A 19,684-nucleotide genomic window follows, 5' to 3' on the forward strand; every position below is an offset into this window, starting at 1 on the left:
GCCACAGCGTTAGAAAAAACGTAAGGTCATGTTGTGTCTTTATGGCTGATGGTAGCTGTTGAGTTCAGGTGGTGTTACAACATTTTCTGTGACCCACAGATTCAGTGATTGTGGGGAAAATCCGAGATTAGATCTTTTCATCCCATCGTACATTTAAGTAACAGAAGAAAGGTTTTTACTTGTGTCCCAGAACAGGGAGATGCCTTTAAATCTGTGATGGTTTAACAGATTTAATGGACTTTGTAGTTTCCTGGACTGGTTGTAATTCTGGACTTGGTGTCTGGAATAAAGTTTGATTTGTTTTTGTAATACATTTAATAGTTTTAGCTTCTTTAGTTGAACTTTAGGTATTATTACACCGTTCTTAAACATGATTATATTTCATTTATGATGCGAAAACATCAAAACGGTGCTCGATGAACACAACTCATCCTAAAAAAACCTAATCAATAAGTGATATTTGTAGAATAACGCTGCCGAGAAAACACATCAAAGACCACGACGGTGAACTCTGAGTGGATTATTAAACAAACCACACATCAAATCATCTCAGAGGATTATCTACATCATGTGACGATTAAAAAATGTGACAACTCATCTCTCACTCGGGCATGGCCTGACCGCGAACGAAGACATGTCCTCTCCCCCTCCCCCTTGACCACAGAAAGTGGGAGGTGTTTAACAGGTTACTAAAGCCGACCAATCACAGCAGAGTTAATGTTTCCTATTTGAAATGGCGAGAGAGAGAGAGAGAGCGAGAGAGAGAGAGAGAGAGAGAGAGAGAGAGAGCGAGAGAGAGAGAGAGAGCGAGAGCGAGAGCGAGAGCGAGAGAGAGAGAGCGAGAGAGAGAGAGAGAGAGAGAGAGAGAGAGAGAGAGAGAGAGAGAGAGAGAGAGAGAGAGAGAGAGAGAGAGAGAGAGAGAGAGAGAGCTATTTGATGAGGACTTTAAATGGAGACAAACAGACCGATCACAGAAAAGCATCCTACCTGGCTTCATAAGAAGCCTTAGGCTCCTCCCCTTCCCGTCGGCTTGTGGGTCCCTGAACGAGGCTATACAAGTTATTTTCTGCTCCGCTCTGCCTCACGCCCTGAACCACACACGGGTTTTATTTTCATTTAAATGAAACATTATTATGTGAGTTTTGACCACGTCTGAGATCAATTAGCTTGTAAAAATGGTGATTAAGACTAAAGATGACGTCAGCAGCATCTCTTCTCCCCAGTGTTGCTGCTACAGACCACATGGTTCTTCCACGTTTAATGCTCTTCCTGTCATCCCGGAAGAAGGACGTGACGCTCGCTCAGACTCAGACAGTTTTTGAGCATTTGTAGTCCTCTACGTCTTTTCACACAAAACCTGAAGTAAATTTGCTGCCCGTGTAAAATCAGTCATTTCTTGGCATCCAAACGTGTTTTTAAAATTCACGGACATCTTAAATCCATGGCACATATCAGACGGGATCAGAGAATAACTTTTATTGGACCATAGACTCACGAACCCACAGACAAGACGTAGATGGGCGTGGCCTAGTCCCCCTTTCCACGTGACATCACGCCGCTCACAGGACCGCCCTCTTAGCCATTACAGTGGGCAGAAAGACCGTTTCCACACGTTTAAGCTTCATTGGAGCCCGTTTGCAGCTTCAACACAGTTGGCTCCACAGCAAAATGCTAACAGCTTGCTGCGCGGTTGGCTGCACTGACAGACAAGGACGTAAACTCAACTCGTCTGTTTTTAATAACTTTGAAGGAGACCAGAAACCAGAAGGAACCACAGGGATCCATCAGACCAGCAGCCGGGGCAGTACTCTGGCACATGCAGCACACACGCGTTACTGGGTAAGAGTAACGTTCAAGTGCTTCTGATGGACCTGGAATGGTAAATGTGATGTGTTTGTATTACTTATTTAGTATTGATAATCCTACATTTCACCATGGAGGGCGTGCGTTACCGTCCGCCGTACCGAGTTACTAGATACTAATAACATTGTTTCAATGTAGGACTGTGTGCGTAAATTAGGTTATTTATTCAGCACGATGAGCGACGCCGCTAACTCCCCTCTCCGCGGTGCGAGTAGCATCTGAACCCAGTGACCCTGCCAGCGACAAAAACTGATGGGGACCAGACTTTTTATAACCAGATCCAGGTTAAAGGGAAACGCTGTTCATCACATAATGGTAGAAATCCAGCAGGGTGAATCCTGTCAGCTACTTGTTTACATCCTTGTACAGCAGCAGGGAGCACGAAAGCTAACGATAGTAAGCTAGTTAACACGTAACTTTGTAAATACCGCTCACTATGAGCCTCACCTAGGTGTCCGACACCATCCCACTGGGCGTGATCTACTAGAAACCAGGCTGAACTGGAAAAAAAATAACCTCAGTTTCCAGGTTTCCTCGCCGTTCAACAGGGAGCCTAAGTCACGCCCATGTACTTCTGCATCACGGGTACCCGGAGGAACGACAAAATGAATGCAACTCAACGGGGCTAAAAACGCTATTTTCCAATTCCGTTTGCTAAGTGTCATGGATTTCACGTATGAGGTCCGTGACTCATTTTCATACCAAGAACAGGGGCAAAGCGATTTTAGGTTTTGTGTGAAAATAAGTCCAGGACTACAAATGCGCTTCACGAAAGTGACGTCATCAAACCAGACACTGAGAACACTGAGGGAACAAATCTTTAGGTGCAGCAAACTACAAATCCTTCCTTCAGGAGGAAAGAACCGCCATAAATCTGGTCATGTGGTAAGTAGCAGCTAAGCTGGGGGGGGTATGTGGTGACGTCACATGTGCGACGAGCCGATCTCAAAGTACGTGACTGGCGTGGTCGAAACCCCCATCAGCAGTAGCTCAACAGGTAGAGCGGGTTGTCCAGTAATCGGAAGGTTGCAGGTTTGATCCCGGCTCCGGACAGAGAATTCTGCTGTTGTGTCCTTGGGCAAGACACTTAACCCACCTTGCCTGCTGGTGGTGGTCGGAGGGACCGGTGGCGCCTGTGCTCGGCAGCCTTGCCCCTGTCAGCTCGCCCCAGGGCAGCTGTAGCTACATCGTAGCTCATCACCACCAGTGTGTGAATGAGTATGTGAATGGATGAATGATACTCTGTAGTGTAAAGCGCTTTGGAGTCCTTACTCTGAGGGCGTGAGGCAAAGCGGATTAGAAAACTGCGTTTTTAGCCCCGTTGACCTGCATCATTTGCATCATACCCCCCCGTAATTCATTGCTGCCCCACCTAACTGCTCTACTTCTTCCAATCATGGAAATGGACTTGAACTAGATGAAGTCATGGTAAACATTGCAAAAAACGATAACAAAAACATGGTCTCGGCCACTACTTCCCCTTGTTCGACACTCGTTTCGCTCACTGTTTGCCATTCTTTTGCCCTCTGATATGGTGGACCCACGTGATCTAGTGACGCAGGTACAAAGGGTCGGTAGCTGCGTGTGGGACACGCCCCACTCTTATTCAATTAAGTATTTAAAGTTAAAAAACCTCGAGACATTCTCCCTTTTAAATCTCGTAGTGCAGATCATTCAGCTCCAGTCTCGTATAATGTCGTCTATCAAAAGACTCCATCGCCTTCCGCCCGCCGAGTGTAAGGGCCAGTGTGAGCATGGCCAGTCCCACGACCATAACAGCTACCACACCACTATTCAGGGCTCTGTGAGCAGCAAATGTCTTGTCTCTATTGGAGCTGGAGTTCTGTAGGGTGTGCTCTGATTGGAGGATGTCTTTGGGTACAATGATCAGGCTTGTTGGAGGAGCTGTAGTGGTGGAGGACTCAGTGGTGGTGGTGGCAGCGGTGGAACGTGTTGTAGTTGTGTATGTGTTAGCGGGAGGAGGAGCAGCAGCGGTAGTTGTGGTGGGAACTGTGGCGGTAGTAGTTAGAACAGTAGTGGTGGGTGGAGTTGTACTCTCTGTGGGTTTCTCTAAGGGGTCAGAAGTTCTATGCTCCGCCTCCACCTCTTTAGTTGTGGCAGGAAGTGACGTAGAGCTGATAGATGGCTGAGAGGTTGTGGTGCTGAAAGGATGGAGTTTGCCTTTCTTTGAGGCTTTATTTTGCTTTTTGTTGTTTTTGCTTAGTTTTCTTGAGGTGGGGGTTGGCGGAGGGCCAGGCGTCATCACCATTGTAGCTGGTTGTGAAGTTGTCGTGGGCATCGGCATGATGAGGATAATGGGCGAGGGAGATTTGATTTTGGGCGGGGCCTGTGAGGTGGTGGGTGTTACCCTTGCTGTAGTGGGTGGGGCCTGTGAGGTGGTGGGTGTTACCCATGTTGTAGTGGGTGGGGCCTGTGAGGTGGTGGGTGTTACCCATGCTGTAGTGGGTGGGGCCTGTGAGGTGGTGGGTGTTACCCTTGTTGTAGTGGGCGGGGCCTGTGAGGTGGTGGGTGTTACCCTTGTTGTAGTGGGCGGGGCCTGACTGCTTGTGGTTGGTGCTGAAGCTGTGGTCGTTGTGGTGGTTTGAAGCTTGGTTGTTGGTGCAGTGCTGCTGGTGGTTTGGACAGCTGTTGTCATGGTGACGGGTCTCAGTGTAGGTGGATGACTTAAACCTGTAAAGAAAATAAAACATTGAGTTTTATGTTACAGTTTGGAAACCTGAGGGCAGCAAAACACACACACACACACACACACACACACACACACACACACACACACACACACACATACATACACACACACATACATACACACACACACACACACACACACACACACACACACACACACACACATACACAGACACACACACACACACACATACACACACACACACACACACACACACACACACACACACACACACACACACACACACACACACAACAATCATCGGTAGAACCGTCATATCTTCACTCATTACTTCCAACAACCAGCACCATTCACGTTCCAGTAACTTCATCTCTGGTTATTCCCAAAGCTCGCACCTCCTTTGGCCGCTCCTCATTCCAGTTTGCTGCTTCCAACGACCGGAATGAGCTGCAGAAACCACTGAAGCTCACTACCTACATCCCATCACATACCTTCAATAACTCATGGTGATCAATAGTTTCTGATCAGTGTTCCTGCTTCTGAGTATTAAAGACTGTTTTAGGGGCTCGACACACGGGAGGCGACATCGCCTCTCCTCCATTCATTAGCGACACCGCTGGCCCACAACGGCAGCAGCAGCTGCAGCTTTGTTCTTGATGACTGAATCATTAATAAATGTGGAGTTTAAACTTTTAATCATGAGTTCTAATTGAATTTGCGTCCCAACACCTGTTGTGTTTAATCTTCATTTGCAGCCAGGAGCATTTCATTCCACTGATGTTGCTCCTGATGTCAGCATTATTAATAAGTATAATTATACATCAGCTTTAGTCTGTGTGGTCTCCAAAGCAAAACAAATGCTCTGTTCATAACCACCTCTCCATAAGCCAGCGTCACCACCGGGGGAAATCACCCTAACAAAGCTTCGTCATCTCTGCTGCGAATCACAAGACGTCTCCTGGAGAAGAAAGGACTCTTAAGTGTATAAAAGTATATTCTATACAATTATTTTCTTCCTTTACAGGTTAATTACAATCATAGAAGAATTAATGTTTGGTCTAAAGTGAATTTAATAAGACTTGATTGCTTCAAAGTAATGATTGAATCAAAATAACTTAATGGGCTCGACACACGGGAGGCGGCCAGCGGCAAAGCCGTCTACGCGTTCTGTTCCATGGTGAAATCTAAACTTCCGTTGTTTTGATTGGCTGTGTCAGGTTGGAGGGAGTTAAGGTTATTTAAGCGGTTCAGAGTTAATAAAGCGGTAGATATGATGTTTCACAAGGTGCTGCTAGAGTTATGTGAAATCTTACTTCTGATTTTACTATAAAACATAATAATCAACTTCTCCATGTTTGCTCGGAGGAGCATCCTGTCCGCTCATTGGTCAGTGAATGAAACCTGCGTTGATTGGTCCTCGTCCGAGCGACAGCGATGAAAAGTTGAAAATATTTCAACTTTCTGGGATCGCGTCGCTGGGTCGTCTGTGCACGACACGTGCACGAGCGCTAAATTTCACACGCATGTTTTTCGCGTTTCGCTTAGTAGGAGGGAGACCCGCGATTATCGCTTTGTCACGCATGTCTCATTGAAAATGAATGGAGGAGAGGCGATGTTGCCTCCCGTGTGTCGAGCCCATTACTGTTGAAATGCATAATTTCCGATCTTAAACACACCAAACACATCTAGTTGATGAGTTAATAATTATTTATTATCAGTCATGTCACATATTATTATCAGTATATTAACAATGACAGTTATAGCTTACTTAGATCATGATAGTAAGTGGAAAAGTTCCTTATAAGTCTATTAAGGAAAGATGTGGTGCAGAGGAAGTTGGTTACGCCTCCTAAATTTTTCCTGGTCTCTGATTGGTCCAACGCAGATCTTAAAAGTTAGAGACTCTCTACTGGTGAATTCCAGCCAAAATGCTAACTGAACAGCTTTTGATCATGCCAGATCTTACAGCAGAACACTTTTATCGGCATTGAACCACCTTTTCCAGAACCAAACCACTATTATTTGTTTTAACCAGGTACAACTTCATCAGTAGGGTCTCCCATGACAAATGGGTCTTAGGTGAAGGGTGAGGCAAAGAACGGTTCCGAAGATCTTTTATGGACATAAAATCAAAGAGTCTGAGTACTCGGCCCGGAGGGTTACCGGGGTCCCACCCTGGAGCCAGGCCTGGGGTTGGGGCTCGTGAGCGAGTGCCTGGTGGCCGGGCTATCGCCCATGGGAGCCGGCCAGACCCAGCCCGAACCGGATACATGGGCTCATCCAACTGTGGACCCACCACCCGCAGGAGGAACATGAAGGGTCCGGTGCAATGTGGATCGGGTGGCAGACCGAGGCGGGAGCCTTGGCGGTCCGATCCCCGAACAAGGAAACTGGTTATTGGGACATGGAACGTCACCTCGCTGGCGAGGAAGGAGCAGGAGCTTGTGGCAGAGGTTGAGCGGTACCTGCTAGATATAGTCGGACTCACCTCGACACATTGCATTGGCTCTGGAACCCAAGTCCTTGAGAGGGGTTGGACACTCTCCTTTGCTGGAGTTGCTCCGGGTGAGAGGCGGAGGGGTGGGGTTGGCTTTTTGTTAGCCCCAAGTCTCTCTGCCTGTGTGATGGGGTTTACCCCGGGGGACAAGAGGGTAGCTTCCCTGCGCCTTCGGGTCGGGGAACGGGTCCTGACAGTTATTTGTGCTTATGGGCCAAATATCAGTTCAGAGTACCCACCCATTTTGGAGTCCCTGGGACGAGTGCTAGATAGTCCTCCACCAGGGGACTCCATTGTCCTGCTGGGGGACTTCAGTGCTCACGTGGGCAATGACAGCATGACCTGGAGGGGTGTGATTGGGAGGAACGGCCCGCCTGATCTGAACTCGAGCGGTGTTTCGTTATTGGACTTCTGTGCAAGCTGCAGTTTGGCCATAACGAACACCATGTTCGAACATAAGGATGCCCACCGGTACACTTGGTACCAGGGCAGCCTAGGTCGCAGGCCGATGATAGACTTCGTAGTCGTATCATCTGACCTGCGGCCGTATGTTTTGGACAACCAAGTGAAGAGAGGAGCGGAGCGGTAAACTGATCACCAGCTGTTGGGGAGTTGGATCAGATGGCAGGGGAAGTTACCGTGTAGACCTGGCAGACCCAAACACATGGGAAGGGTCTCTGGGAACGCCTAGCAGAAGAACCTGTCAAGACGGTCTTCAACTCCTGCCTCCGGCAGAGCTTTGACCGTGTCCCGATAGCAGTGGGGGACATTAACTCCGAGTGGGCCTTGTTCCACTCTGCGATTGTTGAGGCAGCTGTTGCTAGCTGTGGTCACAAGGTGGCCGGTGCCAGTCGTGGTGGCAACCCCCGTACCCGCTGGTGGACACCAGAGGTTCGGGGAGCCGTCAGGCTGAAGAAGGAGGCCTACAGGGCGTGGCTGGTCTGTGGGTCTCCAGGGGCAGCAGACAGGTACCGGGTAGCCAAGCGGGGTGCAGCAGTGGCATTTTCAGAGGCAAAATCTCGGGCGTGGGAGGAGTTTTGGGAGGCCATGGAGAAAGACTATCGATCATCTCCAAAGAGGTTCTGGCAAACTGTCCGGCGCCTCAGGAGAGGAAGGCAGCAACTCGCTCACACTGTTTACAGTGGGGATGAGGAGCTGCTGACGTCAACTGGGGCTATAGTCGGACGGTGGAAGGAATACTTTAAGGAGCTCCTCAATCCCACCTATGCGCATTCCGAGGAGGAACTAGAGCCGGGAGACCTGGGGATGGACTGTCCAGTCTCCGGGGCAGAAGTTGCTGAGGTAGTCAAACAACTACACAGCGGTGGAGCCCCGGGGGCGGATGAGGTTCGTCCTGGGTATCTCAAGGCTATGGATTATGTAGGGCTGTCGTGGTTGACACGTCTCTGCAACATTGCGTGGTCATCGGGGGCAGTTCCTGTGGAGTGGCAGACCGGGGTGGTGGTTCCCATCTTTAAGAAGGGTGACCTGAGGGTGTGTTCCAACTATAGGGGGATCACACTCCTCAGCCTCCCTGGAAAGGTCTACTCCAAGGTACTGGAGAGGAGGGTCCGATCGATAGTTGAATCTCAGATAGAGGAGGAGCAATGTGGTTTTCGTCCTGGCCGTGGATCTGTGGACCAACTGTATACCCTTGCAAGGGTGATGGAGGGGGCATGGGAGTTTGCCCAACCAATCCACATGTGTTTTGTGGATTTGGAGAAGGCTTATGACCGTGTCCCCAGGGGCACCCTGTGGGGGACGCTCCAGGAGTATGGGGTGGGTGGCTTTCTGTTAAGGGCCATTCAGTCCCTTTACCAGAGGAGCGTGAGTTTGGTCCGCATAGCCGGTAGTAAGTCGGACCTGTTCCCAGTGAGGGTTGGACTCCGCCAGGGCTGCCCTTTGTCATCGGTTCTGTTCATTACCTTTATGGACAGAATTTCTAGGCGCAGCCGTGGTGTAGAGTGTGTCGAGTTTGGTGGCAGGAGAATCTCGTCTCTGCTTTTTGCGGATGATGTGGTCCTCCTAGCTTCGTCCAGCTCTGACCTTCAGCTCTTGCTGGGTAGGTTCGCGGCCGAGTGTGAAGCGGCTGGGATGAAGATCAGCACCTCCAAATCTGAGACCATGGTTCTCGACCGGAAAAGGGTGGCTTGCCAACTCCGGGTCGGGAGAGAGGTCCTATCTCAAGTGGAGGAGTTTAAGTATCTCGGGGTCTTGTTCACGAGTAGAAGAAGAAGAAAAAGAAGAAAATATCATTTCTACAGCGCCTCTCAAGAAAAAAATCACGAGGCACTTCACAAAAACAAAAAAAAAGTTAAAATATTAAAAAGCATTTAGAAAATGTTTAAAAATATATTTAAAATGAGCAAAAATAGGCAATTGGGATTTAAAAGAAAAAATGTTAAGAAAGAGAGAGAGTGAACAGGAAAGAGGGAAATCAGTGGATCCTGAGGAAGGTGGAATAGGTGGGGAGAGCAGAATAAAGAGAGAGAGGTGAAGAAGGTCATACAAAAGCCAGCTTGAACAAGTGAGTCTTCAGCTGCTTTTTAAAGGAGACCACTGAGTCCACTGATCTCAGGCTCAGGGGGAGAGAGGTCCAGAGTCTGGGGGCCACAGCAGCAGATGATCTGTCACCTTTGACCTTTAGCCTGGTGCTGCACAACCAGTAGGCTTTGATCACTGGATCTCAGGGACCTGCTGGGGGTGTAGGGACTAAGAAGATCACCAATGTAAGATGGTGCTTGTCCATGTAAGGCCCTATAGACCAGAACCAGGATCTTGAAATGAACCCTGAAGTTGACTGGCAGCCAGTGAAGCTGGAAGTGAGGGTAGGAGGGATCGGGAGATCGACAGGCGGATTGGTTCGGCGTCTGCAGTGATGCGGACGCTGAGCCGATCTGTCGTGGGGAAGAGGGAGCTGAGCCAGAAAGCCAGGCTCTCGATTTACCGGTCGATCTACGTCCCAATCCTCACCTATGGTCATGAGCTTTGGGTAATGACCGAAAGAACGAGATCGCGGATACAAGCGGCTGAAATGAGTTTCCTCCGTAGGGTGGCCGGGCTCAGCCTTAGAGATATGGTGAGGAGCTCGGACATTCGGGAGGGACTCAGAGTAGAACCGCTGCTCCTCCGGATCGAAAGGAGCCAGTTGAGGTGGTTTGGGCATCTGGTCAGGACGCCTCCCTGGGGAGGTGTTTCGGGCATGTCCTGCTGGCAGGAGGCCCCCGGGTCGACCCAGGACACGTTGGAGAGGTTACATCTCCAATCTGGTCCGGGAACGCCTTGGGGTCCTGCTGGAGGAGCTGGTGGAGGTGGCCGGGGAGAGGACAGTCTGGAGCTCCCTAGTTGGGATGGTGCCCCCACGACCCGGACCCGGATAAGCGGAGGAAGACGACGACGACGACAACTTCATCAGATGCTAACCAACCTGTCAGCCTCCAGCAGAAGCAAACTTCTATACAATAGAGTAACCTCAGACTAGTCGAGCTGTAATCAAGGGATGACAATGGCACAGGAGGAGTGCGAGCCCCATAATTGGATGGTTGCAGGTTCGAGCCACACTCAGTTTTTTGCTTTTGAGCCCTTGGGCAAGGCACTTAACCCACCTTGCCTGCTGGTGGTGTTTGGACGGACTCGTGGCGCCTCTGTCAGAGCTGTGGCTACAATGTAGCATTCACACATAGATGTGAATGACTGATTGTGTTGTAAAGCTCCTTGGGGGGTTTCAGAACTCTAGAAGGCGCTATATCAAATACAGGCCATTTACCATTTGACCTCTGAATACCCCAGAAGACCAACATTCAAGACTGGGGGCCCCAACCACTCCTCAGCCTTGTTGAGACCGACCAGCTGGATCTCCCAGGAACTCTCCCCATTGGTACAGTAGGTTCTGCACACTGGTGTTGGATGGGTTATGACTAACTGTAGGGATGTTCCCATCACATTGTTTTGCTCCCGATCCAATTCTGAGTCATTTGATTTTGAGTGTCTGCCGATGTCGAGTCCCGATGCAATACTTTCAGAAAAGCTTTAAAATATGAATTCAAAAAGACATTTTTTTAGCAAAGCATTAAAATAAGAGCAAAAAAAAAAAAAAAGGGGGGGGTCAAGAAAGAATTAAAATAAGAAGAAAACATCCAAATTGTCCTTTAAGTTTCACTTTCATTTATTTAGGAAGAACGCCGACTAAAACTTGTTTTCATTGTGAATATACTTAAAAGTTGCAGTGTTGCTCTTATTTTAGATTTTTTTTTCAGATTCAGATTTCAGATTTATTGGCCAAGTAAAATTACATTTACAAGGAATTTGTCTTCGGTAGATGTTCACTCTCTAAAACATACAACAACCATAATAAATGAAGAATAAAAATACCTAAAAACACATAAGAACATGTATACCCACACACATGTTCATTTACACACACACATATATACATACACACACACACGCACGCACAAACACACACTCACGCACACACACACACATCCATAAGCATACTGATTAAGTATTAAAAACTATAGTAAAAGGAAGGTAAAAGAATCGACAGATTCAGGAGAGAAATGGCTGAAGGAAAGAAACTGTTCTTGTGTCTGGTGGTTTTTGTGTACAGCGATCTATCGCGTCTGCCAGATGGGAGGAGATGGAAGAGAGTAGATGCAGGATGTGTGGCATCTTGGACAATATTCACTGCCTTTTTCCTGATCCTGCTGATGTACAGTTCCTGGACAGACGGCAGTTGGGCACCAATGATTTTTCCTGCTGTTTTAATAACACGCTGTAGTCTGCATTTGTCCATTTTTGTGGCTGACCCAAACCAGACAGTGATGGATGAGCAAAGTATGGATTCGACTGCAGCAGTGTAGAAGATGATCAGCAGCTCTTGTGGTAGGCCGTACTTCCTTAGTTGCCGTAAGAAATACATCCTCTGCTGAGCCTTTTTGACCATGGAGTTGATGTTTGTTTCCCACTTCAGATCCCTGGAAATGATAGTTCCCAAGAACTTGAATGAGTCCAGCATTGACACTGGGCTGTTGGATATTGTGAGGGGGAGCAGCACTGTGGGAAGCTTTTAAGTTGTTTACTCCCTCCATATGCAGCTGTGAACCATGTTCACGTGAAGGAGCAGGGTGGCGGAGCCTTCGGCAGGCAGGATAACTTCTTTGCATAACACCAGTATCTCCAGCGCGTAGCACAGGGGTCAGGGTCCAGCTAGCTGCAGGGCGGTGCTGCAGGAGAACTAGAAACCTCGATGTTTTGCAGTATGTTAGCAATTTCTCTTTGTTTATTAGCGTATCTTTCTCTGTTGGCTGGCTTTGCGTTTTTGTCCAACTTCACTGTGAACTGTGACTGTTAGAGGTAAACTGGGGATTAATGGAGACCGGTGATTTGCTTTGTTGATGCCCGAAGGGAAAAGCCGAAAAGCAAAAGTAGCTTGGTCACATTTGGCCTTTTTAACCTCCAATGCGTTTCGGCAATGTAGCCTTCGTCAGGGTGCCTCCATTGTTACGGGGCCTTACGGCGGCCGACCAGAGCTATGGCCATAGGGTCGTTCGTGCCTCTTGCGTCGGCAACCCCCGGAACCCACTTGTGGAAACCGGCGGTTAGGGATGCTGTCAAGCTGAAGAAAAGTTCTATCAGGTCTTTTTGGCCTGTGGGACTCCAGAGGCAGCTGATAGGTACCGGCAGTCCAAGCCGAATGTAGCTCAGATGGTCACGGAGACAAAAACACGGGCATGGGAGGAGTTCGGTGAGACCATGGAGCAAGACTTCCGCATGGCTTTGGGAAGATTCTGGTCCATCATCTGGCACCTCAGTAGGGGAAAGCAGCGCACTACCAACACTGTTTATAGTGGGGACGGTGTGGATCGGTGAGCGGAATACTTTGAAGACCTCTGTAATCCCAGGAGCTCATCTTCCAGTGAGGAAGTAAAGCCTAGGGACTTTGGGTTGGACTCTCCAATCTCTGGGGCTGAGGTCACTGAGGTGGTTAAAAAGCTCCTCTGTAGCAAGGCTCCGGGGTGGATGAGATCCGCCCGGAGTTCCTTAAGGCTCTGGATGTCAGTGTTGGTTGACGTGGCTTTGCAATATCGCGTGGACATTAGGGGCGGTTCCACTGGACTGGCAGATCGGGGTAGTGGCCTCCTATTTAAAAAGAGGGGCCGAAGGGTGTGTTCTTACTACAGGAGGATCACACTCCTGAGCCTCCCTGGTAAGGTCTATTCAGGGTTCTGGAGAGGAGGGTCTGTCGGACTGTCGAACATCGGTTTTAGGAGTAGCAGTGTGGTTTTTGTCCTGGGCGTGGAACACTGGACCAGCTCTATACCCTAAGGGAGATCCTGGAGGGTGCGTGGGAGTTTGTCCAACCCATCTACATGTGTTTTGTGGATTTGGAGACGGCGTTCAACCGAGTCCCTCAGGGGCTCTCTGGTGGTGGTGGGGGTACTTTGGGTGTATGGGGTACCACACCCTCTGTTGAGTATGACCGGTGTCAGAGCTTGGTTCTCATTGCTGGCAGTAAGTCGGGCTCATTCCCAGTGAGAGTTGGAGTCCGCCAAGGCTGCCCTTTGTCACCGATTCCGTTCATTATTTTTTGGACACGATAGGTGCGGCCAATGTGTTGCATTTTGGTGGCCTGAGGATTGGATCTCTGCTTTTTGCAGATGGTGTGGTCCTGTTGGCTTCATCAAAACGTGATCTCTGGCTCTCACTGGAGCGGTTTGCAGCCGAGTGTGAAGCCTGCTGGGAAGAGAATCAGCTCCTCTAATTTCCCGGATCGTTCCGGAGTTTTCTCATGATTTTTAAGAAATCCGTAAAAGTGATTGTCTTATTATCTACTGTGATATAATTTAAGCAATACGTCTTTATTTTTATATTTTTTTGCTTAGCACACCCCCTACCCCACAGAGCTCTGTGCAATAGGAAACTGAGCACTGACCAGAACTAACCAGTAGCGTTACCCCAAAATTCCACTATCTCTGCTCCGCTGCGCTCCGCTCCGGCACGAACTCCGCGGCAAAAACGGTCCCATTGTAGTCAATCAGAGCTGTTCAACTACTGCGGCTGTGCGGCGCAGTGCGGCACGCCGTTCCACCATCCGGCAAAAATAGAATCGATCCTATTTTTGCCGGACGCCGGAGCACCTCCGCAGTCAATGGACAGAAATCACAACCGCCCAACAGGAAAGGGAGCACGCACAGCTTTCATTATTTCACAATAAATCGATAAACAAAAGGCGTTTTTTGTTTCATATGCACAGGTTTAACAACTTTTAACAACTATCAATGGCGGCTGAACTTTAAATGCACAAAAATAAGCCATAAATACAGTTTCCACTATCAAAGTAGTCACACTTTGTTGATCCAAGCACTGCTGATCTCTCAACACAAATGATGGGCAGATTAAACAGTTGATGTCGATGCTTCTCCCACACAACGGGTGTTTGGATCTAACTTCCGCGTTTATTGCTCGGACTGTATCACAAGATCTCGAAAATCCCGCGCATGCCTGTTTGCCCACCTCAGGTCTCCGCACCGGAGCGGAGCCGTTGTAGAGCGGGTACCAGAATGATTTGAGTTCAGAAGCGAGCGGCAGCGGAGGGCGGGGGCGGAGCGGAGGTAGTGGAATTTTGGGGTTAGACTACCGTTTACATGCTTCAAATTTAAGGAATACCTCAGCTGATGCAGAGTTGATGAACTTTTCATGGATAAGTGTTTAAAATATAAATATATCAGAACACAACATGAGAATAAAACTTGTAAAAACAACGTGTTTTTTAGCTGTTTGTCGGCCACAGACGCACATTTATAAACAAGAAACGTGAAGTCGCCATCTTAAAAAGACAGAGAAACTATTTGTGTGATATACTTGTCAGCCACTAGATGGTGCCATCGGATAAGAGAAATACTCCGAAAAGAGACTAAGTAGAAAAAGGGTAGAACACCTTCTGCAGGTCAGGGATGAGGTCCTGTCCCAAGTGGAGGAGTTGAAGTATCTCGGGGTCTTGTTCACGAGTGAGGGAAAACTGGAGCGTGAGATCGATAGGTGGATTGGTGCTGCGTCTGCAGTGATGCGGGCGTTGTACCGGTCTGTCGCGGTTGATCTACATTCCCACCCTCACCTACGGCCACGAGCTTTGGGTAGTGACTGAAAGAACATGTGTAATATGTGTGCTAAATGTGTATTTGTGACAAATGGTTAACTTTAGGGTGACGTGCCACAAATGTATGTTCTTAAAACTCACAGCTGCTCAGCAAAAACAAAGTCGTCCAGTCTCTAAACGTCCGGACTCTGGAACCAAACATGTTCTAAATACGCTTCGTGGAACACCCCCCTGAAGTCCTCAAAGCTTCAAACCCACCAAAACAAGAGCTAGTGTTAAGATGTGAGGGAAACATGGAAGTGTGTCACCTTTGTAGATGTCGTACGTGTTGATGCCATCTGAAGCCTTCATCAGAGGACAGTCCTGCTCAGTGGGACAGTGGAAGAGGAGGCAGTTCTCATCAGCAGCATGTCTGACGGACTTGAACACAGCCATGTTGCAGCGAAGACCTTTAAAACACACAAAGTCTCTATTCAGCAAGCGTCTCTCAGGTGGAAATCAAAGAGCACTACCGTCCAATGAAGGCTACGATACAACATCACCTGTTGCTTCCTGCTCACCTGGTCTGATCTCCTCGGAGCAGCAAGCGAGGACACAGTCCCTCTCCGAGTGGACCACCCGGGTGTTCATTGCCGTCCTCGCTTGGCTCAGGGCCACCCTGACGTTAACGGTGGCGCTCTGGTGCTGCCTGGAGAAACACGTCTCTGATTCTGCTGCTGAAGTAGGAAGTGACATCATCATCACAAGTGTAGTGGCAGAGGCGAGAAGCCCGATGAAGCGCGAGCGCTGGCGAACAGCGTGAGAAGTCATGGTGCAAATCCAAAATGCCAGAGTGTTGAGACGGCCTCAGACGTTCTGCAGAAGACAGACATGTAGTCAGTGGTCTCCAGTCCCGGTCCTCCAGGGCCGCCGTCCAGCTGGTGGAGTCAAGCAGCTGTTAGCCAATCAAATCAGTGTCTGAACCAGAGGAGCGGCGCAGAACCACGTTTAAAACATTCTGATGGTTTTCCTCTTCAAACGTTCGTCTCCGTGTCCCCGATCTGTCCCGCTCAACAAAGGGACTTAAATTAGAACCCGCTCCGCTGGGACGGCAGGAAGTTAAAAATAAACGCCCATCCTCAGAAGGAGGAGGAGGAGTTTATTTATAGGTTTCATGAAGGAGGTCAGAGAGGAGCAGAATCAGAACCTCTGATCCGGTCCACCAGAATCACAGATCCGGTCCACCAGAATCACAGATCCGGTCCATCAGAATCACAGATCCAGTCCATCAGAACCACCAATCAGGTCCATCAGAACCGCCGATCCGGTCCTTCAGAACCTCTTATCTGTCCATCAGAACCACAGATCCAGTCTGTCAGAACCACCGATCCGGTCCATCAGAACCACCAATCCGGTCCATCAGAACCACGATCCAGTCCATCAGAACCACCGATCCGGTCCTTCAGAACCACCGAACCAGTCCTTCAGAACCACCAATCCGGTCCATCAGAACCTCTTATCTGGTCCATCAGAACCACAGATCCAGTCTGTCAGAACCACCGATCCGGTCCATCAGAACCACCAATCCGGTCCATCAGAACCACGATCCAGTCCATCAGAACCACCGATCCGGTCCTTCAGAACCACCGAGCCGGTCCTTCAGAACCACCAATCAGGTCCATCAGAACCACAGATCCAGTCCATCAGAACCACCAATCAGGTCCATCAGAACCACAGATCCAGTCCATCAAAACCACTAATCCGGTCCATCAGAACCACAGATCCAGTCCATCAGAACCTCTTACCTGATCCATCAAAATCACAGATCCGGTCCTTCAGAACCTCTGATCCGGTCCTTCAGAACCTCTGATCCAGTCCATCAGAACCACCGATACGGTCCATCAGAACCACCGATCCAGTCCATCAGAACCACCGATCCGGTCCTTCAGAACCACCGAACCGGTCCATCAGAACCACCGATCCGGTCCATCAGAACCACTGATCCAGTCCATCAGAACCACCGATCCGGTCCTTCAGAACCACCGAACCGGTCCTTCAGAACCACCAATCAGGTCCATCAGAACCACAGATCCAGTCTGTCAGAACCACCGATCCGGCCCATCAGAACCACCGATCCGGCCCATCAGAACCACCGATCCGGTCCATCAGAACCACCGATCCGGTCCATCAGAACCACTGATCCAGTCCATCAGAACCATGCTGGTTAATCTCAGAGTGAAACGGTTTTGAGAACCAGATTGAAGTGAACCGATCCCAGGAGGATGCCGGTTCTGATTGGATCTGGCGGAACGCTTCATCTCATCAGCAGAAACAAAGTTTTTAGAAAATATTTTTGCTTTACTTACTTCGAGGAGTTTCTGTTAAAGTGGAAACAGTAAAAGCAGAAAAAAGTCTCAGAACAAAAAGAACCAGAACTCACCGGGTCGCCGTGTTACCAGAACTCCATCAGAGGCTTGGCAGCTCTTTGGGTCCACGGTCCACTCGCCAGAACTTTGGCCCGTCTCCTACAGGGAAATGGCGCCGTTAACGGATCTTATCAACAGCTGATAATGAACCGCACCTGGTTCGTGACCCAAATGCGCTGCTGTCATCGGCTGAAAGCTGCTTCTGAGCAAACTTCCACTTCAGAGACCAGAAACACAAAAACAGATTCATTTTTCAGGTTTTATATGTTTTTGATGCCGTTTGTCAGCCAAGCTCCTCCTTGTGCACTCAAGGGTGACTGATGCTCATCGATCATCTATCTGGCACTCAGAAATCTGACTTTATTTTCTGTCCCTGAATGCTTCACAGCTATGCAGTAATGATAAAGTCTGACGTCTGCCATGTTGCTTTTGAAACCCCACTTTGAACACCTGGGCCATGGGGCTGAAAGCCCCGCCCACTAACAACAACCAAAGTTTTTCAATAGCTAATTCCAGCCGAAAGTGTCGGAAACATGAAAAGCTGACGGTTCTGGAGGACAGGAGCAATACTGGAGACGACCTGAGGTGGATTTTTAGTTTAGCATCAGGAAAAAGTCAGATTTGTTTAGGGCATAGATGTGTAGAACGTGGGTAAGCTTTTTGGGATCCGCTCTGACTTTCAGGTTTGATGTTAAGGTAACCATTTTTAAGAACTGAGGCTGTTCTGTTTGGATTTTTTCTGCAGAGACAAACTTCAGGCATGTGATGGGGGGCGGGGGGGGGGGGGGGGCTGAAGCCCCCAAACCTCTGATGCTAGAGTCGCCCCTGGCCAACATGTCCGCTGTAGCTCCTTTCCTGCTTTTTGGAGGTTTTCCAATGACAGAAGCGTTCAGTCTGCTCTGATTGGTCAGCTCCAGTGTCCTTCTTAGGCCCCGCCCCCAAATTCAGATAATTTATTCAGAAATAAAAATACTTAATATTAAAAAGTGAATCGCGTCTTTTTGCGTTTGGAGTATTAACGCATTTTAATAAGAAACCAGAGAGGCGGGAGGACGCAGGAACCCGGTTCTAACGGGTTCTACAGGGGCGGGAACAGCTGGACTCCGAACTTTAAATTAAAACAAACCCAAACAGGAACCATTGTACTTCTTATCAGAACCTCTCAGCTGACACCGGTACCGGTCCAGCTGCCTCAACACGTCTTTACCGGTTTTACTGGAGACATTCTGTGTTCCGGTTCTACCTGAACAATCACCGACGAATCCGCCTAATTGGGCCGGGCCTGCATCGCACTCCGGCGGTCAGACGAGTCGGTGTTGGGCTGGAAGCTCCGTTTCAACCGAACCGGGTCAGTCCCAGTTACCTGCGAACCCATCCCAGGAGGACATGATGAAGACCAGATAAAACCAGCAGACTTGTTCTTTTAAATAAACCGGAGCTTCTCCTGGACGGAACCGGAACCAGCGGGGAGAAGTGGACACATGTCGGCGGTTAGAGAGCCCGAGACGCGGCTGGGTTCTTCCTCTGGAGGAGGAGGAGGATGGTGATGGAGATGCTGAGGAGGAGGAGGTGCCGCTGCTGACCCATTTAGTCTTTGTCCTCCGGATTCGGAAGGGGGAGGGACGACACGAACCACATCCGAACAAAACAAATCCTGAAATCCGATTTCGGCTCAAAGACCCAACAGAACACGACTCGGAGGCTCCGATCCAAACATAAATTTAAAGAGAAAGAGACGCGTCTCCAGAGTACGGAAGCCTGTTGGGGTCCACTTCAGAGGTAAATATGAATAATGATTTATTTACTGTTTCATAATTTAAGAAAATCACAGGAAAACCTCCAAACATTTGATGGTACAGAAGCCCATTAGTGCTACAGAAGAAACGTTTTTTATGCAGCGCCTCTCAAAATAAAAATCACCAGCCGTGTCACTAATGTTTTTTTAAAGAAATCGTAAAAAAGTTGGGGAAAAGGAAAAATTAAAAAAGCAAAAGAAGAAAAATGAATAAGAAAAGGTAATACGTGATCCCGGGAAAGATGAAGGTCCCACCAAAACCTGAACAGGTGAGTTTAAAGGAGACCACTGAGTCCACTGATCTCAGGCTCAGGGGGAGAGAGGTCCAGAGTCTGGGGGCCACAGCAGCAGATGA

At 48.9% G+C, this 19,684-nt stretch overlaps 1 protein-coding gene across 1 annotated transcript; it reads right to left on the bottom strand.

Moving 5' to 3' along the window:
• Positions 1-3,375: 3,375 nt before the first annotated feature.
• mansc1 (MANSC domain containing 1) lies at positions 3,376-18,917 on the bottom strand. Its single transcript, XM_054739926.2, has 5 exons — positions 18,778-18,917; positions 17,549-17,633; positions 15,690-15,984; positions 15,438-15,578; positions 3,376-4,554 (listed from the first exon to the last, which is right to left on the bottom strand). The coding sequence occupies exons 3-5, from the start codon at positions 15,937-15,939 to the stop codon at positions 3,515-3,517; spliced, it is 1,431 nt and encodes a 476-aa protein (XP_054595901.2). The 5' UTR covers positions 15,940-15,984; positions 17,549-17,633; positions 18,778-18,917; the 3' UTR covers positions 3,376-3,514.
• Between the last annotated feature and the right edge of the window lie 767 nt (positions 18,918-19,684).

The sequence above is a fragment of the Nothobranchius furzeri genome, chromosome 1 (genome assembly GCF_043380555.1).
Source record: "Nothobranchius furzeri strain GRZ-AD chromosome 1, NfurGRZ-RIMD1, whole genome shotgun sequence".
Lineage (NCBI taxonomy): Eukaryota > Metazoa > Chordata > Actinopteri > Cyprinodontiformes > Nothobranchiidae > Nothobranchius > Nothobranchius furzeri.